Source organism: Callorhinus ursinus, unplaced genomic scaffold (genome assembly GCF_003265705.2).
Source record: "Callorhinus ursinus isolate GAN/ISIS: 27379988/994484 unplaced genomic scaffold, GSC_fseal_2.0 scaffold25, whole genome shotgun sequence".
Taxonomy (NCBI): domain Eukaryota; kingdom Metazoa; phylum Chordata; class Mammalia; order Carnivora; family Otariidae; genus Callorhinus; species Callorhinus ursinus.
The window spans coordinates 29,205,924-29,231,766 of record NW_027397087.1 but is presented as its reverse complement, the minus strand read 5'-3'; the positions used below and the strand labels follow the sequence as shown (position 1 = coordinate 29,231,766).

Here is a 25,843-nt window from a genome sequence, read left to right as displayed (position 1 = left end):
AAAAAGATTCAGGGGCGCCTGGCTGGTTCAGTCAGTGGAACATGTAACTCTTGATCTCAGAGTTGTAGGTTCAAGCCCGACATTGGGTATAGAGATTACTTAAAAATAAAATCTTTGGGGCCCCTGGGTGGCTCAGTCGGTTAAGAGACGGACTCTTGACTTCAGCTCAGGTCATGTTCTCAGGGTGGTGAGATTGAGCCCCATGTCGGGCTGTGCACTGGGCATGGAATCTGCTTAAGATACTCTCTCTCCTTTTCCTTCTGCCCCCCACCTCCCAGCTCCTGTTTGCTCTAAAAAAAAAAATAGTAATAAATAAAAATAAAATAAAATCTTTTAAAATGGATTCTAATAGTATTTAATGTCTCTGATTTTTTTTTTCCCCAAAAGCAAAGAAAAGCCTCATAAAGTACTAGGTAACTGCTATTTCTGGCCTTAGAAGCATAGCAAGGGGTATAATCTTACAGGAAAGATATGATGAAGCACTTCGTGTTGGCTAATTCAGCTCTAAAGATAACTGTGTAGAAATTAGCTAGCTATGCTTTCCTTGGCCACATCCTAACATTAGGAGTCCCAAGTACACTCACCTATCTTTTCAGGATCAGTTATACCGACTGTCAAATCAAACTGGTCTTCCTGTTCTTCTTCCTCTAGCTTTTAAAGAGAAGACAAACCATGAGAGTTAATACACAAAAAAGGCTATTAATTTTACCCTGCACTTACTTTGTATCAATATAACAACATCAAGCTATATCCTTCTATACATCAGTGTTCAGCTCTGTCCCTTCCCAACAATCCCAATGAATCAACTTTCACAATTTTAAGCCTGCTCAAAGGTCTTTGTTACATCTATTTGCTTAAAACCTTATTTTGATCATAATGCATAATTACTAGATTTTGCAAGACTTGCCTCTGTTGGTCTAAAGAGGGAATAAGGAAAGACTATACTCTCGAATATGGGAGCTTCAGACACTAAGTATCATTAGTGTTCACTGAAAGCCTCTGTGCTATCCTTTGGGTGACAGATACTCTGCCCAAGAAAGAGGTATTGGATTCTGGCTGTTCATTAACCATAAAGGTCTTCTTCAAGAGTCATAAATATTTTCTCAAGGTTCACACTCAACTGAACTTTAGACTGGCAGCAAAGTCCTAAAACTCCAAAAGAAACAAGACGAAAGGCACAAATTCTCACCTCTTCATAGCTTGGTTGGGACTTAGAAGAATTTGTAGCTTCCTGTGGAGGAAGAGAAATGAGCGTTTTGGCCAGCACCTTCTTATTATTTTGTGTGCTGTCCAGGGAGAGCTCCACTGTGGCATCTAAAAAAAAAAGTTGATATTCTATAATGAAGATCAATAATCAGTCTTTGATAGCTAAGTTTCAGTTCTATAGGCTTAAGAGACAAAAACAATAGCAACCACTCTCAATACTTAACATGTTTTCAAACTGAGAGCAAGTGTTGAGAAATCTGACCAAGTGAACAGAATAAGAGAAAGAAATTTTTACATGGATACATTTTTTTTTTAAGATTTTATTTATTATTTGACAAGAGAGAGAGTGAGAGAGAGCATAAGCAGGGCGGGCAGCAGGCAGATGGAGAAGCGGGCTCCCTGCTCAGGGCTTGATCCCAGGACCCCGGATCATGACCTAAGCCAAAGGCAGATGCTCAACCTACTGAGCCACCCAGGCACCCTGGGAAGTGTTCTTCTAGCACAGGCTTGACGGGACAATCTCTCCCATTTCCAAATACAACTACTTGGCTATCCTCTCCTACCTAAAATTTAGGCAAGAACCAGGTATTAAGCAAAAAGACTACAAAGTCAGTGTACCAATTTATTTTACTCTTGGGAATATTCCTTCAAAATCTTATATAAACTATTTATTCCTATTACAATTGTTTGGAAAAGAAGAATAAGTTCAGCTACAGGCAGGTGTATTGATAGCAAAAAATGACATCAAAGGAAGTCAGGAAAACTGGTAAGCTAGAAAAAAATAGACCCAACATTCAAACAGAGTAACACTTGGGAAAAGGCACTATTAGCCACGCCTGAGGATGGCAATGTTGTTTTAGCACAGTTTAATACTGTTTACAATTATAGTTTTAGATCAGCTTGCAAAGATTTTTTTTTTTTAAGATTTTATTTATTTGACAGAGAGAGAGAGAGAGAGAGAGAGAAAGCACAAGCAGGGGGAGGAGCAGAGGGAGAGGGAGAAGCAGACTCCCCACTGAGCAAGGAGCCCGATGCAGGACTCGATTCTAGGACCCTGGGATGATGACCTGAGCCGAAAGGCAGATGCTTAACCATCTGAGCCACCCAGGCGCCCCAAAGATTATATCTGATACATGCTGTCCAAAGGGGATAAAAAGATGTTGTAATATCTGAAAATCTTTCTAATAAAAGTAGTTTTAAGAAAATTGTGCTTAAAAGCCACCTCTGTCTATCTGGGAAAATTGCAGTTGAGCAGAACAACTCATTCCCTAAGTGTTCTAGAGAGGGGCTTTTAAAAGAGCATTAGGCACCATTTTCAGACAAATTTTTTTGATTAACAAAAAGAATGCACTTTCAACTTGGAGCAATGGTGTTAGAAGTTCAAAACTTAGGGCACCTGGGTGGCTCAGTTGGTTAAGCGTCTGCCTTCAGCTCAGGTCATGATCTCAGGGTCCTGGGATCGAGCTCTGCATCAGGCTCCCTGCTTGGCGGGGATACTGCTTCTCCCTCTCCTCCCTGCTCTTGCTCTCCCTCTCTCACTATCTCTGTCTCTCTCTCTCAAATAAATTAAAAAAAAAAAAAATCTTTAAAAAAAGAAGTCTGGGGCGCCTGGGTGGCTCAGTCCTTAAGCGTCTGTCTTCGGCTCAGGTCATGATCCCAGGGTCTTGGAATCGAGCCCTGCACTGGGCTCCCTGCTCCGCGGGAAGCCTGCTTCTCCCTCTCTCACTCCCCCTGCTTGTGTTCCCTTTCTCGCTATGTCTCTCTTTGTCAAATAAATAAATAAAAATCTTTAAAAAAAGGAAGTTCAAAACTTAAACAGCAAAGATTTTGTTTTCTTCTTTAATAAACAAAAACATAAATATCTATTTGAGTTTGGCCTGATCAGTAGGTATTCAATTTTAGTCTTAGGGAGTTCAGAGAAAGCTATTTCTTTTTCTTATTTTTTTTTAAGACTTCATTTATTTGAGAGAGACCGAGAGCATGAGCAGGGGGTGGGGCAGAGGAAGAGAGAGAAGGACAAACAGACTCCCTGCTGAGCGGGGAGCCTGACATGGTGCTCAATCCCAGGACCCCGAGATCATGACCTGAACCAAAGTCAGATGCTTAACCAATTGAGCCACCTAGATGTGACTATTTTTCTTTTCTAGACTTCATTTGGAGCTAAAATGAAACCAGTGGGGATTTATAAGGCATGACTAAGTTCTAGATCAATGTGCTAATCATTAAATGTGAATCATGTCTACAAACATGGTTGCCACACTGTTAGAACCTGGTCCCTATCAGGAAAAGAAGAGAGGTGGTAAGATAATCTGACCGTGGGGTGCCTGGGTGGCTCAGTCATCAAGTGTCTGCCTTCGGCTCAGGTCATGATCCCAGGGTCCTGGGATCGAGTCCCACATTGGGCTCCCTGCTCAGCGGGAAGCCTGCTTCTCCCTCTCCCACCCCCCCTGCTTGTGTTCCTGCTCTCGCTCTGTCTCTGTCAAATAAATAAATAAAATCTTTAAAAAAAAAAAAAAAGATAATATGACCATGGTGTGGGAGTACAAAACAAAAATAGTACACATAATAAACATCTCAGATGGTAGGATTCTTTGGAGCAAGCAACCAGCTGAAATATGTTGAAGATATTCAGATCATGGAGGCCCTAAGTAAATAATTAAGTTAATAAATGGGTTTGGAAATGAAACAGGAGATACTTCTCATTTAAAACCTTTGACTTACTAAGTGCTACTAAAAGCCTTTTGAAGAACTGTGCATTTTCTCCTGACATTCATGTGACAAAGATGCCAAAACTTACATTAAAAAGTGGCTTTTTTTCCTTGCACTTTTGATAAGAGTAATAGAGAAGTCTCTGGGCTCCATCACTGAACTAATCATGTGGAAAATAAAACCCAAACATTTAAATTTCCACAATAAATATCTAAAACACCTGAGAAGCTACTCAAGTTCTAAACTAAACGTCTCATCATAGGCATTCCTTTCTAAGATTTATGATTTTGAGAGGGAGAAAGAGTGCACACACGTGTGGGCAAGCAGGTGGAAGGACGGGGGAGAGGAAGAGAATTTTTCTTTTAAAGATTTTATTTGAGAGAGAGCGAGTGAGCGTGTAAGAGCTTGACAGCACAAGTAGGGGGCTGGGAAGGGGCAGAGTGAGAGGGAGAAGCAGACTCCCCGCTGAGCAGGGAGCCTGATCCCAGGATCCTGGGGTCATGACCTGAGCTGAAGACAGATTCTTAATAGATTGAGCCATCCAGGCGCCTCGCTTTTTCTTTTGAAAAGTTTTCACCTTTCCCTTCCCATTTATATCATCTTATTTTTGGTCTTTGCCATTTCATTCTTGAACAAATTTGTGATTGCCTTCTGAAGTATCCAGTTTTTCTCTACTGCTATCCATTTTATATAATTCCATTTGATTAGTCTTCTTAAAACATTACCCATATCACTTCCTTTATTCAAAACTGCCAATGGCTCTTAGCTGACAGTAGGATGAAAATTCCCAAACTGTAATTATTACTGATGTCTAAAATCCTCCTAAACTACATTTCAAGTCTTATCTTCCATGGCTTCTCTAAGAACTCCCTGCTCTGGCCCACCAAGTTTACTGACTGGCCCTCAAATGTACCTTGAATTCCCTGCCCAACCATCTGTACCCTTTCTCTTTTTCTCCTACATAGACCCTTCTTCTTCCAGGAAGTCTTCCAAGGGCACTCTAGAACAGTTTCTCAATATGGGCACTAACATTTTGAGCTGGATAATTTTGTAAGAGGCTGTCTTGTGTATTGTAGGGTGGTTAGCAGCATTTATAGCCTTTATCCATCCGATACCAAGAGCACATCCAGGTGTGACAACCAAAAATGTCTCTCACTGTTGCCAAGTGTCTTCTGGAGGGCAAAATCACCCCCTGTTGAGAATAGGGAAGCCCTCTCAACAAAAAATTATTGGGCCTGGGTGGCTCAGTTGGTTAAGCAACTGCCTTCGGCTCAGGTCATGATCCCAGAGTCCTGGGATCGAGTCCCACATCGGGCTCCCGGCTCAGTGGGGAGCCTGCTTCTCCCTCTGACCTTCTCCCCTCTCATGCTGTTTCTCTCTCTCTCTCTTTCAAATAAATAAATAAAATCTTTAAAAAAAAAATTATTGGGCCCAAAGTGTTAATAGTGCCAAGGTTAAGAAACCCCACTCTGTCCTACTCTTAATCAAACTGAAGGACGTGGCTCATTGGTGAACTGTGAAATCAATTCAATTGGTTGCAAATAGCATTAAAAAAAGGGAGAAACAATAGGATATTTCAGATTGTATTGAAAGTAGTAAAGGCAAGTCACTTAACATTTTTGTTTCAGTTTTATATAAGTATGCATATATTTTGGATTGTGACAAAATGTAATTCTTACTATGAGTCTTGGTCATAAATCTAAAGACACTACTTTAGTCTGATCTCAAACGAAGATCTGAGACTTACTATTTATGGCATTTTTTTTTTTTTGCCACATTTACATTATTTAGTAGCCCGTCTAACTCTATCTGTATGTTTAGGTCTCCCTAACCCTGGCAGAATCTTGATGGCAGGGGCTACATTCTACTTGATTTGTAATCCTCCACAATTGTATCCTTACAGAGTTATGTTTCCAATATAGATCTTGCTTGTTTAATTCAGCGACGCACAAGACTCCTAGTACAGGTTTTGAGTCCATACTTGCCTGCAAAGAGATCCTGGGGCTCTTGGTCTTGTTCCTCATGGATGCCATTTTCTTTGGAGCCATTGTTGATGAGAAGGGAAGCAATTCCCTTTGGAGGCTGGGGCTTACTCTGAAAACAAAGAGATACTCTGAATAAAACAGTACTGTTAAAAACAAACCTAGAAAGTGACTTCTAATGCATCCCTCAGTTGCACCCACAGGTGTTTAGCAGAAGACAGGCTCATGATTCAGCCAGCTCAATAAGCAGCAAATCATCATTAGTGATGTAAGCGCTGCCCAAGTAATCACAGAGCTAAAATAAACTCGTACATTTCAGAGTTCATTTCTAACACCATAACCTTGCTGAAATGCCCTACCCCAAAGCACATGATACTGACATGGGTATGTGTACACACAGATAATTTTCAAAAGAACCTGTCCAAATGCATTTCTTCCTCTCATTTGATGACCTTTATTCTTTCAAATGCTGATGGGGGCACATTCTAATGACCAGGACACCACACTGGAGTGCAGAATTCAAGCTCTGATCCTGGCTTACTGTGTGGCCTTGGCTAAACTGTTCACAGAAACGCAGTTGTGTAGATATTACTGGCCCCCTGACAGGCAAAGGAAGGTATAACACTTTACATCTAATGCTGTTCATAAATATAAGTTATCTTTTTATCCCTAACTTACACAGACACAATTTTCAACCACACCCATGCCAGGCTAGCAGAATAAAAACCAGTCGTGCTTAGCCTAGTGGGCACATGGTAAAAATACAGTCAGTTGATGGCCTTTATCAAAAGCTCAGTGATCACCCACAAACAAGTATCGGGTGGGGCCCCAGACCGGTACCAGAGTGAACAAAGCTGAATTGTGTAGAACATGAACAAAATGCTGGGAATCTGGCTTCAAAAGCCATGGTGTGGTATTGCAGGGTTTTGAAGTCAAACCCCAAGGCCAAATCAGTTAAAAGACCTGACTTAAGGAATCTTTTATGAAACATTTCCTTAACAAATCTGAGGGAGTTTGTTCTCAGAAACAGGCCTTTTCTGACCCAAAAGAACAAAGTAAAAAGTAAAATGACAGATCTATTGGGTATTCTGAATTTGCCATGCAAACAGCTCCATCCCAATACTGGGGCCACCCTCAGGGAAAGAAATTGCTACCAATATGTAGAATTTATATTAACAAACAATGCTCCTACTGGAACTTTTCTATGCTAATAAAGCTTAATGAATACTTAAATATTTTAATACTTAAATATATATACTTAAATGTTATACCAACTCAGAGATAGTGATCCTGTTTTCTAGGTGCTTCCAATATCTTCAACAACTTCAAAATTACTACAGAGATAAAGACAACAAATAACAGGGCAAAACCAAAACCCACAGCTCCCTTTTGCCTCAATATTGCCAACTACCTTCCTACACACACATTTCTTTTCTATACATTCTCTTGTGCTCTTGGACAGTACGGGGAATCTCACAAAAAGCCATCTGATTTAATTCAATTCTCACTGATACCAGTTATCTCCAGGAGAGATTAAAACCCAAAACACATTAATGATATATATATATAATCAACTATAACTTACTAGTAGCTCACCAGGGAGACTAAAGCAACTGGAAAGGCACATTTAAAAAAAAAAAACACCTAGAAGAACCCATTCTTGTGATATGGAGATGAATAAAGCCAACTTTCCATTTGTTTCATCATCTAAACTTGGAAGTTTGAAGACTAAGATAACAGCAGCCTGCCTTTCCTTATAATAATCAGGAGAGACAGACCCAGATGGATGGGACATTCCAAAGACTACTAGAGCATGGCTACCTGCCTCTTCTTCTACCAGATCCCCTTCAAGCCAAACCACAAGTTGCTTGACTAGAGGGGCGCCTGGGTGGTTCAGTCTGTTAAGCGTCTGCCTTCGGTTCAGATCATGATCCCAGGGTCCTGGGATTGAGCCCCGCATCGGGCTCCCTGCTCAGTGGAGAAGTCTGCTTCTCCCCTTCCCTCTGTGTGCGTGAGCTCTCTCAAATAAATAAATAATCTTAAAAAGCAAAAGCTGCTTGACTAGAACTGCGATGAAAACAAAGATGTCCCTTAGTATGCTAGGTAACAACTACCTGTGAGAACAGAAAACTGCTCCTCAGATGTACTCTGGGATTCCAACCCCCAGATCAAAGTATTCACGGCTGAGTTCATAGAAAGCTGAAGTTAGACTGATTACTGTATTTATTCTTCCTCTGTTCTTTCCTCTGTAGTTCTTTCACAAATTTAATCTTCTATGTGTATAAAGCTTTGTATTCTGTTCCCCAGCACCCCCACCATCTAAGCCTTTTTTCCATGTCATCAAGAGTTGGATAAAAATCACACTTTTAGTGATTTAACTCTCTATTGTATGGGTACACCACAACACAGTCATCTCCCTAAAGATGGACATTTACAGTTTCCAGGTTTTTATCATCACAAATAATGCTATGATGTTCATCCCTATATGTAAGTCCACTCTGAGTATTTCCTTGGGATAGATTCTTAAGTAGAATTATTGGACATAAAATTTTAAAGCCTCCGCTGACTTCCAGAAACACCACCAATTTACACCCCCCTACCCCCAATATGTAAGAGTGCTGCACCCACAGTAACATTAAGCATTCTCTCTCTTTTTTTCTTCAAGATTTTTAAGTAATCTCTACACCCAACATGGGGCTTGAATTTACAACCCTGTGATCAAGAGTCATGTGCTTTACTGACTGAGCCAGGCAGGTACCCCAAATTCTTTCTTTTAAAAAATCTTTGCCAGGTTGACTGGTAAAAAGTCTTATTTCCACATGTTTACTGGCCATTTGAACCCCTGTGACTTGTCTTGATGTACTTTGCTCATTTTTCTATGCTAAGTCAGCACTTAGATGTACACTTTCCTTGCATAAGTATATGATGTACTTTGCTTATTTTTCTATGCTGAGTCAGCACTTAGATGTACACTTTCCTTGCATAAGTATACCTAAGTTTACCTAAGTTTCTTACATAATGCTCTCTCAGGCATACTGTACAGTACCCCTCCCCAACTTTATCTCTTTTCACATCTGTTTTATTTGGGGCCTTAGCAAATTTATTTTCAGATGAATACTTTGGATTGGCGTTGGACAAGCTAAGCTTATTTCTTTAGGCTGGGAAGTACCCAGCACACAATTGGTCTTTGAGGCATAACATTCTCAAGTTTTACTTAAAATCAGATTCGGTAAAAGCCAAGAACTATTTTTTTTTAAAGATTTTTATTTATTTGAGAGTGAGTGAGAGCAAGAGAGGGAGAAGTAGACTCACCGCTGAGCAGGGAGCCTGACACAGGGCTTGATCCCAGGACCCTGAGACCATGACCTGAGCCAAAGGCAGATGCCCAACCAACTGAGCCACCTAGGCACCCCTGATAACTATTTTTACATATAAGAAATGGACAAAGTATCCTACATTCACACAAAACTGTTAATAGAAAACAAGTCTTCCATGAGACTAGAGTCTATAACAATAGCTTATCATCAAAATAAATATATATCTGGGCTTTATAACACATTTGGTATGTTTTGCCCAAGATTAAAAAAATTAATCAGTATTATTAATTTATATTAAAAAGCTAATTTGGGGGCACCTGGGCAGCTCAGATGGTTAAGCGTCTGACTCTTGATCTCACTTCAGGTCTTGATCTCAGGGTTGTCGCCATGCTAGGTGTGGTGCCTACTTAAAAAAGTGAAACATAAAAAGCTAATTTTAAATCAACAGTTAAGTTTCAGGAAGGACTCATCCTGGGGGAAAGGAAGAGGCACACTGATTTTACTGAGTTGCAAAATCAATACTAAAAATAACCTTTGCTTATAGTTCATATTTAAAAAAAAAAATCTCTGAATTGCCAGTACATCACAAAACTATCCATCTATTTAAAGGGAGCTAAATTTCTAGGCAACAGATAAAACTATTTTCTATGATGAAAACACTATGTTTGTGATATAGTTAGTAAAGCAAATTATAGCCCTGCCTACTTCCCCGTATCCTGCCACCCTCTCCTGCCCCCTTTTCTAAAATAAAGGAGGCATACTTTCTTTAGTGACAGAATCCTAGGCTAGGATATCCAACCCTTGCTGACTCCTTTTGGCTGTTAATTCTAGCAGGTGGTTCCACTGATAAGCCTATTTAAAAGTTCAAGTATTTCTGTTTATAATTACGAGGCACACAGACAGCCTAATCTCTCAGAGAGGCACTAGAAAGAGCTACAGCGAGAGCACTTGTGTTAAGAGCAAACAGGTATTCCCCACCAATTACCAGCCCCAAACCATGAGGCCAGGCCACTAACGCAATGTTCTTAGCTCAGGGAAGGACAGACTTGGGTTTGCTATCCTTCATAGCTGAACATACCCATTTAGTCCCGAAAAGTATGACTCTGATTCTGCGTAACCTCCCTTTAGGTTATTGAGTTGTGATTCTTCCTTATGTTGCTCAACTGCTCTTTGCTCTATGCAGAATCCTTGCATTATTCAAGGGACCTCAAAAGGGTAGTACTGTTAAAAATTCTCAACTGCATTCAGAGAGGTGAATCCAAATTAAAAGCTAAGGTAACACTGTGCTTCTGGAGAACTAGGGTACTCACCTTCTGGCGAAAAATTAATATAATTTAGTAAGGCAAGACAGAGCTACAGAATTGTGTGGTCATACTAATGTAACAAGGCAAGGACAATTAGGAAAAAGTCATGCCCAGAAGTTATACCTAGATAACAGGGCAGTCACAAAGTCTTTAAAAATCAACCTGGAAGACCTTGGCATGAAATACTGTTCTATTTGCCACATTTACTTCTACGGAAAAATAAGCTAAGTGGGGTGGTGTATTCGTTTTCTATCGCCGCCGCAACACAAAATTATCATAAATTTAACAGCTTAAACAATGCAAATGTATTATCTAATAGTTCTGTAGAAGTTAATACAGGTCTCACTGGGCTAAAATCAATGTGTCACCATGGCTATGTTCTTTTGTGGAGGTTCTATGGGAGAATCTGTTGCTTTGATCGTCTAGCTTCTAAAAGCGATCCACATGTCTTGGCTCACCGCCTACTTCCACCATTTTCAAAACCAACAGTGTTGCATCTCTCTGTGCCTTTCTTCTGTGGGTACTCATTTCCACAGTCACTCTCTGACACTCTTCCATTTTTAAAGGATCCTTGTGATTACACTGGGCTCACTCAGATAACCCAGGCTAATTTCTCTACCTTAGGGTCAACTGATTAGCCACCTTAATTCCATCTTCAACCTTAATCCTCCTTTGCTTTGTAACGGAATACATTCACAGCTTCTGGGATTAGGAGGTGGATATCTTAGGGAGGGGGCAATTATTTTACTTACCACTGGCAGTGACTCCTTTCCCACGCCACGGCCACGTTTCAAAAATGGCACAGATGCACTAAAAGCTTCTGCGCTTGGGAGAATGGAATTTAGTGTCCATTAAATTTGGGAATAGGGTGCATCTTACTCTACGAACTGGTTAAATATTCAATTAACCCAAAGGACTTCACAATTTTACCCCTCTTCACAGCTAAAGGAGTTCAAGTAGGGGTTATTATCTTGGGGTCCATGAGACATGGAATTCAGGAGGTGTCTAGGAACTTAGATGGGAATAAAGTTACAATTTCACTGGGGGGCCTGGGTGGCTCAGTCGTTAAGCGTCTGCCTTCGGCTCAGGTCATGATCCCAGGGTCCTGGGATCGAGCCCCACATCAGGCTCCCTGCTCGGCGGGAAGCCTGCTTCTCCCTCTCCCACTCCCGCTGCTTGTGTTCCCTCTCTGTCTCTGTCAAATAAATAAAAAAAAAATCTTAAAAAAAGTAATTAAAAATACATATATATTTTTAAAAAGTTACAATTTCATTTTCACTAATTTCTAACTGAAATTCAGCATTTTTTTCAATTACAAAGATAGCCAACAAACCACAATAGCAATAGCAGTATTTGACACTATAACAGAAATTATTTTTATTTGACATCACAATTGTTACAGTTCTCAAAGTATCATTTATAGTCGTCTCTATTTTTTTTTTAATTATGGTAGTTATAACTATCCTTAGATCTTACCAGGTAAAGTATTAAAAAGCACATATTACAAACATAAAAATTGTTTTAATGTTTTGCTAACTGCATTTCTGTGTAATTGGTTTCCTTGTAATCTTACGTATTTTATACACGTAAAAACATTCTGAGAATGTATCCATAGGCTTCATTGGACTGCTAATTGGTCCGTGACACAAAAAGGTAAAAAACCTCTAGGATAGTCCCTCTAAGACTAATGAAAATAGAAAAGGGGAGGGTGGGGAAAATGAGAGACTTCAAAGTGAAAGGGCACACCATGGTCTACCAAGATTTAGCTACAATCTACTGAATTCTATGATGTAATTTCCCTACTAAACTTTTTAGGTTTCAAACTAATATAACTTAGAAGGACCCAGAAAACTGCAGAAGGATCAGAGTTCTAATGAGTGCACTAACTTCCATTTTGAAAAAGAAACCCAGTTCAAATCTGCTCTGAAAGCAGAATGAAGCCCCAGCTGTCCACTTGACTAAGCAAGAGAATAAGCCAGAAAAAGTTGAACAACAGGCTTTTCCTGGAGATGAGATACTTATGGTTATTTGCTCTACTAACTATGAACTACTCATGATTTATCTATGCCAACAGTTACTCAAGAGTGCTGAGAAGCTTTGAGGACCAAGAGAAATTGGAGTGTTCTTTTTCCTCTCCCTCCTCCCAACCAAATCACAAATGGCTAAGTCATGAGAACTACCCTAACACCTGAAAAAGCAAAGAGCAGCAACTCCCTACAGAAGCCAGAAATCTGACTGCAACCTTTATTGCTTCTCCTATAAGCCCCAAACTCTAATTTTAAATAAATTTTTTTAAGATTTTATTTATTCACTTGAGACACAGAGATAGAGAGGGAGAGAGAGCACGAGCAGGGAGAGAGGCAGAGGGAGAGGGAGAAGCAGGCTCCCCGCTGAGCCAAGAGCCTGATGTGGGGCTCGATCCCAGGACCCTGGGATCATGACCTGAGCCGAAGGCAGACGCTTAACCATCTGAGCCACCCAGGCGCCCTAATTTTAAATAAATTTTTAAGTTGAGTTCTTATTAGTCATCTTTAAGTCTTTTCTCATCCCTCTACCTCCAAAAGTGCTCTGTAACTAATTGTTAGCTTTTCCTGCATAACCCTGAATGATAGGTTAACTGCTAGTACAATTCTATGATCAAGAAATTAATGATTCTATGTACTTCAAGAAAAGAAAACCTAAACTTATTAGAAGTGAAACTGGTTTACAATTTGAGCTGAGCATTAAAATGCCTATATATATATCCAATAGTCAATCAGAAGCCACTTGCTATCCATGACTTCTGAATACCAATAAAAGTTATATTATTCTTTTGTCTTTAACACCAGTGAGAATATGTAAATAACTATTAATCAAAGACTATTCAACATCTGACTTTTCTTTTTTTATTTACTTATTTGACAGAGATAGAGAGCACAAGTAGGCAGAGCAGCAGGCAGAGGGAGAGGGAGAGGTAGGCTCTCCGCGGAGCAGGGAGCCCGATGTGGGGCTTAATCTCAGGACCCTGGGATCATGACCTGAGCCGAAGGCAGCCGTTTAACCCACTGAGCCACCCAGGCACCCGACATATGACTTTTTCAAGTTCCCTGCTGTTTCTTCTTTATTCTATTTTTTACTTCTATTTAATTTTTTATTTATTTTATTTTATTTTTTTAAAGCTTTTATTTATTTATTTGAGAGAGAGAGAATGAGAGACAGAGAGCACGAGAGGGAAGAGGGTCAGAGGGAGAAGCAGACTCCCTGCTGAGCAGGGAGCCCGCTGTGGGACTCGATCCCGGGACTCCAGGATCATGACCTGAGCCAAAGGCAGTCGCTTAACCAACTGAGCCACCCAGGTGCCCCTACTTCTATTTAATTTTTTAAATTTAAGTGGTCTTCACACTGGGAGTGGAGCCCAATGAGGGGCTTAAACTCACAACCCTGAGATCAAGAGTTGGACACTTAACCAACTGAACCACCCAGGCACGCCCCTATTTTATTTTTTCTAGCCATTTCTGTAATTACTAGGGTTTCAATTCAAGATTAAGAGTAGTGGGAAAAAATTCTAATTGGTCTGATAGATCATCGGAAGTAGTTACCAGATTTGGCGAAAATCTGAAGTTATCACTTTTCCTCCTTCCTCTTAGCATGAGAAAGGCCTCTGCAGTTCTCTTTCATTTAAAGGGCATATCTAATTGTGGTCCTGGCATACTGCTAAAAAGAGATGGGCATATAAGAATTCCTGGGAGGGCAAATAAAGAACTTGCTTCAACTCTATCATTCAGTGTAAGTATGCAAGTAAGACCACTGAAGTTAAATGAGGCACAAAAATATGTACGCCATTTAGTCTAAAATTTTTAACATAATTTATATATAACATTATATATATAATTTATATATATTCTAAAAATATCTTAAGATATTTCCCAGCTGGTTTTCAATCTTAAGGCAATGCTTTCAGATTTGTTTTAATAATCTTTTTAATATTCAGATTTGTTTTAATAATCCTTTTAACTTCAGTCTATCCCTTTCATGTAACTGGTTTGTAGATTCTGAAATGCATATCATGGGCGCCCCTCTGATTATAAATCATACTTTTATTACTGTATTAACAAAGCCTCTTGGGCCCTAAAAGAGAGCAGATGGGATGATTAACAACAGCAGCTATAACATCAATGTCCAGGAAATTACATGCATACCATAAATTATTTTAAATTTTACATGCCTCAGCTTCCCAATTTTTTAATACCCCTCCCTCTGCCTCCAACACCCATCAAAATACAATATGAAGGTAAACTTAATAAGATGCCACTGAAGTCATTAAGTGCCTACTTTGATGATTTTTAATCAAATCAATCAATTACTAGTTTGATTTTGATAAACTATATTAACCATTTTTAGGGTTAATAAATATAATTTTTCTAATCCATTACTAGATTCTGTGGGTTCTTTCATTCTTAGCATAATTACAGTTTACAATGCTCAAGTGTTTCACAGATATTTGAATTTAATCCGTATAATAATGGTGGGCGTAAATGCTATTATTCACATTTTACAGGTGAGGAAACCATACAGAGTAATTAAGTACCTTGCCCAAGTAACAGAACCTGGATGGATTTAAATCAGCCTTCAAAGCCCTTGTTCTTATTTTATTCTTCAATGTTACTCCTTAAGACACAGAAGCACTGCAATCCCCTAACCTCTTACACAGGCTCACAACTAAAACATTTATTGGAATATAATTTGTATTCAATGGCTTTTAAACAAGAAATTCACAGTTTAACTAGTGAGAAATAGTGGAGTCGTGGCTTCCTGAAGATTAACATCAGAACAGGCAGCTAAAAAAATGGCTTACAGGTGGCATTTTAGTTTCCCCAGCAACTCAATTTTCCTGGATCAAAATCTAACTAAAAATAATCACGCTTTCTGTGGTAGAACAAGTTCATTCTGACTCCTTCCTCCTCTCTTTGGTTGGAAATTAGGCAAAGTACTTCCACACAGTCTTATAAGAGAGAAGTACTGATGCCTCTGTAAAGTAATCTGAGATCAATCAAGTCACAGCCTCTCCAACTTCTTTTAGAAAACTCTACAAAACAACTCCTCACCCTATCAGGGCCCTTTTTGAAAATAAATCATCATTTGCCTACGTGACCAATCACTTTCAATGTCAGAGTGTCTATTTTCAGATATTTGGTCTGAATATCTACCATCCCAGTAGTTATTTTTTTTTTCATCCCAGTAGTTATTAACAGCTCTTCTCCATGACTTATGGGAGAAGTACCAAAGGAAAAGACCAAAAATTTGTTTTAAGTGAGAAACAGAAAGACTAAATTAGCAGCAAGAGTTATTTCTTAGAATAACAGAGACTTCATCAGACAGTTTTAAGCGGTTATATTAGCGTCAACAAGTACTTTTTGGGCTGGGATTATGAATTCCATTCCCGAATACAGTACAGGGAAAATTCTAAAGATGTCACCAAAGATATTTCCTAGAAACTTAGCCTCTTTCTGACATACATGAAACAAGCCTCAACCTTTTTCAGACACATGCTACATAAAGAATTTCAAGCTGTCTTATTTAGTCACTTATATACTGAAATAGGTACTACAAAGAGAAGTATTATCTGAGATAGAATAGTACATAAATTCACAGACCTAGCACTGAAGAAGTTTTCAACCTGGAATGAACTGTACCAAGTCGTATGAGTCAGTATTCTTATAAAACAACCCAAAACATCTCCACTGGTTCCAGAACTGATTATTGATTTTTCACATTCCACCTATAAAATCAGTCTCTCCCCCAACACCTCTTATTAGAAACCTCGATATTACTAAGGGAAACACCATTTCCTCCTCACGTTTAGAGATTTAATCCCACAGAGGTACTTAGGCATTTTAATACAGCTCTTTAAAAAGGACAAAGCTTGTCATCTATGTAGTGATTTATCTGGCAGGGCCTTTTTTTCAACGGACTTCTGGCAGGATCTTCCTTAGAGATCAGAGGAGTCAACTTAACCCTTATAAACCAGATCCACAATGAGCCTTTGGTAATTAACGGTAAGTTTTGAGCTAATGAAAGGATTTGTGGGCGGGTCAAGGTCCTGAGCCACTTCAGATAACACTACTGATCCTAGGAGCAGTAAGGTTAAGGAAAGAAAAGTCTGTATCCCATTTCCTTATCTTGACCAATAAATCAGGCCGCCAGGAAACGACCACAAAACAACCCCTGGGTCCTTGGGGTCACCACACGGCAGGGCCAAATGCCGGCCTGGGCATCTCTTCGCTGTCAGGGACCTGGGTGGAGAAGCCACCACACCCCTCGCTCCTCACCGTCTGCCCCCTGGGAGTCGGGCCCCTAACATCTTGCTACTCATTAAGGCTCCCAAGCCGCGACTACCGTCACCAACGCAGGGTCTCGTCGGGCCCATTCTGCCCAGCTTCCTCGACCCTCACTTGGCCTCTCTTCCCTCTGGGGCGCCCGCCCGCCCCGAAGGGTGCGAACTCACGGCCACCGCGGCGCCGGTGAAAATATCCTCCCCCTCGGTGTCGCTGTCCCCAGCCTCGGGTTCTGACCCCCCGGCCGCCCCCTCGGACTCCCGCTCCAGGCCGGGAAAAGGGGGAGGGAGTCTCTCCGAAGCGCTACAGCCACCACCACTCGACGCCATCTTCCTCCACCCGCGGCGGAAGCCGCAACAACAACTTTATAGAGAGAGAGAGAGCGCCGCGAGCAAAACGTTCCAGAGGAACGAGGAGTGGGATCGTCGTGACCAACCCCGCGGGACGCACAGGGCGGGGGCTCGGGGGCGGGCGGGGCCTGGCCGCTGGGGGCGGGGCCGGGCGGTCCAACGCTCCAGCCCAAAGCTCCTACCCAACAAATCCGAGCCCGACTTCGTGACGCTGGCGTCTTAACCAAGGCGGGGAGTGTAGCAGAAAAGGAAGAGCTAGGTAGGGGCTGCTCAGATTCCTAGGGCCCTTTCTGTTCTGGATAGCTTTAGCCAACAGCCTCAAGATGTTCGAATAAAGGAGTTTGAGAACTCCTCTACATGCTACCTACCTATGCCAAGACAGTGCTCTCATTGAGATTCAGTAAATATTTTTGATTGAGGTCTCTCAACAGGCGGCAGCAAAGTTTCACCATTTATTCTTTGGACAACATTAAGTTAATTCAAGAAATATATAGAACATCTATTGTGTGCCTGGCACCCTACCATGCGTTTGAAATACAGAAATAAGCTCCCGACCCACTAGGCACTTGAGGGAGACAGGCATGAAAATGAACAAATTCAACGTGTTCAGTGCTGTGATGTCTCTGGGAGCACAGTGAAAGAGGGTATCAGTTATGCTTGGAGATGTAGGGAGGCCTCACAGGAGGTGAGACCTCAGTGCCCTAACTTTGGTTACAAGGAAGTTGGGGTTATCCTCTTCATTGCTGTGGAGTGGAGTGGAACAGATAGCAGGGAAATTCATAAATTCGGAACACAATTTTCCTGGGACCTAAACTATTCACTTGTTGTCTGGTGAGCCTTAAGTCTAAATCAGCCAGACAATAAAAGTTTAAAGATAAACGGGATATGTTAGCATAGGGTAATTCAGCAAAATGACCCTAACTTTCTTTTCAATATAGAAGAGATGACATTTGGAATCAAGTCTGATAAAAGGTTTGTTTCTAATTGCTAATTCCTCAACATCAGGGATTGGTTTCCTCACAGGTCTATGAGCTGTTTGAGGGCAGGGGCCGCCTCCTATCTTCGTATTCTCGGTGCCTATACACCAAGTCTGGCAAAGTAAGTGGCCAGTAAATGTCTGAAACTTGGAGGGATGGATGGATAAAACCAACATCATCAACCTTGTTCCTGGCATTCATCACAGCCACGAACACCAGAGGACTTAAGACATTCTTTTTAGGATGACAATTTCCAGTATGTCACTACTGGATATCCTGGGCACGAGGAAAGGCCTTTCGTTCTAAGTTGTCTCTGAAGGCGACCGACAGAAATATGCAGCTCGTAGCGGGGAACTGTGCTGGCCTGAGTCCCCCTGAGGCGAGAAAATCAAAAAGCCCTCTCTTTCCCCGCGACTCCTAGCCAACTTCAGTGGACTACCAAGACCTTCCGTTTCACGGCAACGGAAACTCACTTCCGGCGTGACTAGGAAGTAAGAAAACTGGCTGGAAGCGGCTCCCTCAGAGAAATAACAGTAGATTGTCCTTGCACACGCTCCTCCACCAAAAGCAAGATCTTCCTTCCCCTACCTCTTCAGGATTCATTTTCAGCTTATCGAGAGCGCTGAATGAGGCGAACAGTGGCGGGTAACAGACCGTTACCTACCCCTACTTACCCGATATAGACTACAAATCCCAGAATACATCTCTTTGCCCCTTGGTCCCAGCACGCAATGCACCTCACGTGCTGGGAGGAATTTTTTTTTTTCTCTTGTCCCGCCGAAACCGAGCAAAGCATGCTGGGGCTTGTGGTCTTCGCGGGGCCCTTCCCTAGGTCCTCCGCGCTACTGTCAGGCCCCGCCTATTTTCTGCTCTCCTGGGCCTTTAGGCTTGTCTTGGCCCATTTGAAGACCAGGAAGTTGATAAATCGCGAGGCCAGCTGCTGAGAGACGGTGGCTCGGATGGGACAGTCGCCAGGGATGGCGGAGCGTGAGGATGGAGCGGGTGTCCGGGCTGCTCTCCTGGACGCTGAGCAGAGTCCTGTGGCTCTCCGGCCTCTTTGAGCGGGGAGCTGCCCGGCAGCCCCGGATCATGGAAGAAAAAGCGCTAGAGGTTTATGGTAACTAATTTTACCCAGGACAGCGTTTGGCGTTGTACGTGGAGATGAGGGTAACGGGGATCTTACCTGAGGGCTGGGGGTGGAGACTCCGGTTTTTGCTGGGTCTCGTTCGAAGCTTGGGAAGCCGTTTCTCCGGGGTCCTGAGTCACGCAGGAATGTGGATCTTTCTAGGACCCGGGCTCTTCCTAAACCTGGGGCAAGCCGAACCTGGGGGTCTTAAACGCTTCATTTCCCTTGTCTGCCCCACGCCCTACTGGCCTTTTCAAGATTTCTGGGCAGAGCAGGCATTTAGGGTGCTTGGTTAGGAAGCAGAGCTGGACTGATTGCACTACTTGTCTCTTTCCTTGCGTCCTCTAGCCCCTGGGTGACTAACGAGTTGGGGACCGGCCTAAGGGCACAGTCGCTCTCTTGTGCAAAAAAAAAAGCAGAGGTCCCCGAGAGAAGAGGACAAACCCGGCTCCCCGTACCCGGGCCTCGAACTTTTAGTTTCTTATCACAGCCAAGCGAGCAGTGCAAAAACGAATACATACACACACACACACACACGCACGCACACACAATCACATACATTGTTTAAACTCCTGGGACCAGCGTCATTGTACAGATGAGAAAACAAAGGTTTAAAATGGTTAAACAGCTACCCGAAGGTCACACTGCCAGTAAAGAAACGGCAAAAACCAAGCCCATGTCTTCTGATTCCAAACTTTGTGCACTTTACACCATTTCACAATTGCCTTATGACTCCCTGTTTTTGGACTTATGTAGTATTGCTTTTGAAAACTAAAAAGACTGGCTCTAACTACCGTTCAGCTGTTCCTGCTGACTGCGGGTGAAAGATCTAACCAAAGAATACAAATAAAATGTGGGCAAGGATTAGGGACCAGGAGAAGGAGGCCAGGGTTGGAAAAGATCTTTGGAGCCAATCTAATTTACCCCTCTCTTACTAGAGGCAGGACTTAACCCCAGCTAGATGATTATGAGTAGAATGATCTCCACAAAATGGACACATTCCTGTACTATCAGACTTCTTTCTACAGCATCTCAGGACAGAAGGGTGCTTGGGGATACAGCTTTGGAAGAGAGATGATTCTTGTTCTAAAGTTTATATCGAGGGAGACCTATATATGCAAAAATATACTATTTTTTATTTTATGCAGTAGAAAGCCATCAACCTGAATAAGAGATAGAGAAATTCAGAGGAAGGAGAGAGAGTAATCTCTGAATGGGGGATCTGGAAAAACTTAAGGAGGAGTCACTTGAGTTAGGCCTTGAAGTGTAAGTATGCTCTGGATATTTGGAGGGTAGAAGGCGTACTAAGAAAAGGGAGCAAAAGTATGGAGGTGACAAAGGAACATGTTAGATAATGGCAGATAGGTGGAGCTTCAGGATAGAGGTGGTAAAGGGTGGAAGTGTGGTCAAAAATTATTTTAGATACCAGGTCAGAACTGGATCCTGACATTTATACATTTAAATGTATAAAGAATATCAATGCAGGGGCACCTGGGTGGCTCAGTCATTTAAGCATCTGCCTTCAGCTCAGGTCATGATCCCAGGGTCCTGGGATCGAGCCCCGCATCGGGCTCCCTGCTCGGCGGGAAGCCTGCTTCTCCCTCTCCCACTCCCCCTGCTTGTGTTCCCTCTCTCGCTGTGTCTCTCTCTGTCAAATAAATAAATAAAATCTTTTAAAAAGCCGTGTTTCCCTGAGCCGCATGGTGACAGAGCCTTGTGAAGAAGATTTGTCTTTTCTTTCCTGCCTTCATTTTCAGATTCTGTGGCTAATCAAGTAATAAGTGCAGGAGTGGTTGGGGAGAAGGTGGAGTTTGATTGATTTGTTTTTCCCAGTAGCATTTCTGATTACAGGGGTGCTATCAATAATAGAACAAAACCTCAGGCTGGAGAACATCAAAGCCCCTCCTATGTGGATTCCCTCTGCTCTCCTTTCTACCTCACCATTTGTCTGTTGTTCTCCTTTTCCATATTTTTCCACAACCTCAGAGTAAGAAGGAAATCTTGCCCTCTCCAAGGCCAGCCCAGGCTCCCACATCCTTGGTCTCATTCCCTTCTGCTTATTATACGAGTCCCCCATCTTCCCCCCTATACTTTCAGTCTCACTTCCTCTATTTGATCCTTTCCCTTGGGCTATAAAACTTACTCAAGTTTCCCTTACCCTTGTCATTGTTCTAGCTTTTTCTAAACCCACTATTGGTTCTTTGCCCTTCCCTTCCCTGCCAAAGCCCTAGGACTGCATTTGCAGTTCCTTCTCATTTCCCCTTTTGCAAGCTGGCTTCTGTCCTCATCTCTCTACTGAAACTGCTTTCTTGTAGGTGATCTTCTGGGTAACAAATCCAAAGACCTGTTTCAGCTCTCATCATTTTGAATTTTTCTGCTGCATTTAATGTTGTTAACCTCCCCCTGCTTCCATCTCTGCTTCTTGCTTTTCTTTCTTCTTCTGATCCCTAAATTAGGTGCTTCCCACAGGTCTGTTCTTGGGTCTCTCCCTTTACATTAGTGGTTTTCAAACTGAGCTGCCCATAAGAACAACCTGAGGAATTTTTTAAGTCCAGCCCATACTACAAATCCCAATTAAGTCAGGATCTTTGGGAGTAGGGCTTAGACATCAATTTTTGTTTTGTTTTTAAAGCAGTCCTGATGATTCCATTGTTCACCCAAGGTTGGAAAACTGTTCTGCTCATTCTTTGCGAATCCCATGGGTTCAAGAACCACTCTAGCTTTGTTACTCTCTCTCTCTCTTTTTGGTTAATTTTTTTATTTTAATTCCAGTATCGTTAACATACAGCATTTTTTGGCTTCAGGTGTACAATATAATGATTCACAATTCTGTATGTTCCTCAGTGCTCATCCTAAGTGTACTTTTAAAACCCTTCATCTATTTCACCTGTTCCTCCACCCACCTCTCCTCTGATAATCATCAGTTTGTTCTCTACGGTTGAAATTCGGTTTCTTGGTTTGTCTGTCTCTTTTTTTCCCTTTGTTCATTTGTTTCATTTCTTAAATTTCACATATGAGTGAAATCATGTATTTGTCTTTGACTTGTTTTGCTTAACATTATACGCTCTAGCTCTATTCATGTCCTTGCAAATGGTAAGACTTCATTCTTTTTTTTTTTTTAAAGATTTTATTTATTTATTTGAGAGAGAGAATGAGATAGATAGAGCACGAGAGGGGGGAGTCAGAGGGAGGAGCAGACTCCCCGCCGAGCAGGGAGCCCGACGCGGGACTCGATCCCGGGACTCCAGGATCATGACCTGAGCCACCCAGGCTCCCAGACTTCATTCTTTTTTATGGTTGAATACTATTCCATCACATATATATCAGATATATTCATAAATTCATCAATTGATAGGTACTTGGGCTGCTTCCATATCTTGGTTATTATAAATAATGCTGCTACAAACATAGTCATGTATGTATCCCTTTGAATTAGTGTTTTTGTATTTTTTAGGTAAATACCCAGTAGTGCAATTAGTGGAGTGTAGGCTAGTTCTGTTTTTAACTTTTTGAGGAACCTCCATACTGTTTTCCACAGTGGCTGTACCAGTTTGCATTCCCGCCAACAGTGCACAGGGTTCCTTTTCCTCCACATCCTTGCCAACACTTGTTTCTTCTGTTTTTTATTTTAGCCATTCTGACAGGTGTGAGGTGATCTCTCATTGTAGTTTTGATTTGCATTTCCCTGATGATGAGTGATGTTGAGCATCTTTTCATGTGTTTAGCCTTGGTGCTCTCTTAAACCTTATGTCACAGTTCAGTATTTGCTGGACTATCCCATCGGGTTGCCCCTTAAGCACCTCAAAATCATTATGTATAAAATTGAACCCAGTTGCCCCAGCCCCCACCCAACTTTCTTCCTGTGTTCTCCAGGTTTTTTTTTCATTCTGTCAGTGTTCTCCCAGACAGACTTAAAATCTGAGTCATCTTCCTTTTTCCCTTTCCTTGTCTCCTACATCTAAACAATTGTCAAATTCTGTTGATTCTGCTGCTGAAATTACTTCTCCATCTGTCCCCTCCTCTCCATTACTGTTGTCATGTGCCTGTTTTGGGCCCAGCGTTTTCAGCTGGTATCCCCGGCTTTGCTCTTAGCGCTGAGTCTACCAGCCAGTGGATGAGTTCCCAGCTGACAGTGTTATGCTGTCCCTGTTCCTCCCTCGTTCAGAACCTCTTGAGGATTCCCTATTGACTGTGGCTGACTGTAAAAGATCCTTGATGGTCTGGCCCAAACTCTTTTTTTTTTTTTTTTTTTAAGATTTATTTATTTATTTATTTGAGAGAGACAGAGAGAGCAGGAACACAAGCAGGGGGAGTGGGAGAGGGAGAAGCAGGCTTCCCGCTGAGCAGGGAGCCCAATGCGGGGCTCGATCCTAGGACCCTGGGATCATGACCTGAGCCGAAGGCAGACGCTTAACAACTGAGCCACCCAGGTGCCCCTGGCCCAAACTCTTATATCCTCACTTATGCTGGGTTCCAGGCAGACTCAACATTCTTTTAATTAAAAAAATTTTTTTCTTAGGTAATCTCTATACCCAACATGGGGATCAAACTCATGACCCCAAGATCAAGAACTATATGCATTGCTGACTGAGACAGCCAGGAGCCCCTAAACTTCTTTTCCTTTTCTTTCCTTCACCTTAAATGTCAAATATTGAAATTTTTAAAGGCTTGATTCAGATTTGACTTTCATAAATCCTGATACCGCAGTCTCCCAAGCTCTAAGTTAGTTCTTCCCCTTTAGCTTCTATGACACTCTTGTCATTCTTATGTTCTCTCTGTAATGTTGGATCCAAGAAACTGGTTATGATCTAATAAGAATCCAAGAAAACAGTTTTCTCAAAAGGAAACTAGTCATGGAAATTTCTGTGAGAAATCTGGGCAGTTACTGTAATATTTGGTTCAAAAAAAAAAGCAGTCCGTGTTTGGATTAGGACTGGCAAAGTCATCCTTATTGAGAATATTCATGTTTTAACATAATACCTTGTCTCTGATGATTCTTTAGATTTGATTCGAACTATCCGGGACCCAGAGAAGCCCAATACTTTAGAAGAACTGGAAGTGATAACAGAAAGTAGTGTGGAGGTTCAGGAGATAAACGAAGAAGACTATTTGGTTATTATCAGGTTCACGCCAACAGTACCTCACTGCTCTTTGGCAACCCTTATTGGTAAGGTTTCATATATAAATATATTTTTAATTCTAAATTATTTTACTGATAGTGACCCAAAATAACAATTAGAATCATGTATCACACTTTATAGTTCACGGAGTCTTTTCAAATGTGTATCCTCTGTGGCCCTCACAGCCTATGAGAGAATTTTCCAGATGAGGAACCCAAGACTCAGAGAGTTTAAGTGACTTGCTCAGAATCACATAGCCAGGAAATGATGAAGCTGAGGCTCAAACCCAGGTCCCCTGACTCCAAACGTGAGATCTCCTTTAATTACCCCATGCTGCTTTTCTTCCCGGTACACACCTACAATTAAGAGAGTGGGTGTGGGCCAGTCCTCTCCTCAGTTCTGGGGATTGGAGTAGGTGCTGTCAGACTAGCCCTGCTGCCATCACCTTCTTTTCCTTTCGCTGCTCTGTTGGCTTTAGTGCAGTATGGGCCATAAGTCCTAGTAGGAGAGTTCTGTTTTGTTTTGTTTTAAGTTTTTTATTTGGGAGGGTATTTTTGAGGTAGTTTTCTATTCGAGAGGCTGCATTCCCAATATTTTGGAGTAGTCAGCTGTAAGATCTACAAGAGATGTCTTTGAAGATAAAGGAGGGGCGCCTGGGTGGCTCAGTCGGTTAAGCGTCGACTCTTAATTCCTGCTCAGGTCGTGATCTCAGGGTGGTGGGATTGAGCCCTGCTCGGGCTCCACGCTCGGTGTGGAGCCTCCTAAAGATTCTCTTTCTCCCTCTCCTTCTGCCCCTCTCCCCCCCATCTAAAAAATAAGTAAATAAAAATAAAGAAGATAAAGGAAGTTTATTTCAAACCAAATGTTCATCAGTAGGGAATTGGTGAAATAATCATCAATGGTATATATTAACAATGGAATGCTATACAGGTATGAAAAAGAATGAAAAAGCTCTCTGTGTACTGGTATGGAAGGATCTTTGTGACATACTGTTAAGAAATAAAAGCAAGTATAATATTGCTACATTTGTGTATAAAAGGGCAAAAACAGAAATTTGTATTTGATTGTATATGCACAAAGAATATATAAGAAATGGCCAGCTGTGATGAGGGTGGGTACTGGTGGTAGGAACTGGGCAGGCTGGGGACAGGGTGGGAGGAAGACTTTACTGTATACCTTTTTATATTTTTAAGTTTTTGAAGTATGGGAATATATTATCTTTTTAAAAATAGATAAGTTTATAAAAACGATTGAAAAGTAAATATTTTATTATTGCTTCCATTTTTGTGGTTACTGTTTTTCTCTTCTCACTTGTTGATCTGGGATCCCTGTTAGTGATTTCCAGCGTATGGGCCACATCTTGAGGGACTAAAGGGTCCATGAATCCATAAATAGTATTGTAGTTATTTATTTATTTTTAAGATTTATTTATTTTTTG

The 25,843-nt window shown here is 41.5% G+C and overlaps 2 protein-coding genes across 6 annotated transcripts in view; one reads left to right on the top strand and one right to left on the bottom strand.

Moving 5' to 3' along the window:
• The window catches only part of SNX1 (sorting nexin 1), a 32,734-nt gene extending 15,498 nt beyond the window's left edge, over positions 1 to 17,236 (bottom strand). The window contains exons 1-4 of the mRNA XM_025884297.2: positions 17,003 to 17,236; positions 5,901 to 6,009; positions 1,190 to 1,314; positions 585 to 651 (exon numbers count right to left, since the gene is read on the bottom strand). Coding sequence (XP_025740082.1) covers positions 585 to 651; positions 1,190 to 1,314; positions 5,901 to 6,009; positions 17,003 to 17,161 — 460 coding nt within the window. The 5' untranslated portion in view covers positions 17,162 to 17,236. The remainder of the gene's footprint in view (positions 1 to 584; positions 652 to 1,189; positions 1,315 to 5,900; positions 6,010 to 17,002) is intronic.
• A 1,739-nt stretch (positions 17,237 to 18,975) lies between these two features.
• Positions 18,976 to 25,843, top strand: part of CIAO2A (cytosolic iron-sulfur assembly component 2A) — a 100,729-nt gene continuing 93,861 nt past the window's right edge. For 2 of the 5 annotated variants that reach the window (XR_012373660.1, XR_012373659.1), the window contains exons 1-2: positions 18,976 to 19,276; positions 24,288 to 24,452. Coding sequence is in view for 3 of the 5 variants with exons in the window: in XM_073877169.1 (XP_073733270.1) it covers positions 19,153 to 19,276; positions 24,288 to 24,452 (289 nt within the window). In the remaining 2 variants the exon portion in view is untranslated. Of the gene's footprint in view, positions 19,311 to 24,287; positions 24,453 to 25,843 lie in introns of all 5 variants that reach the window. The other 3 variants (XM_073877169.1, XM_025884303.2, XM_073877168.1) reach the window with 3 other exon arrangements.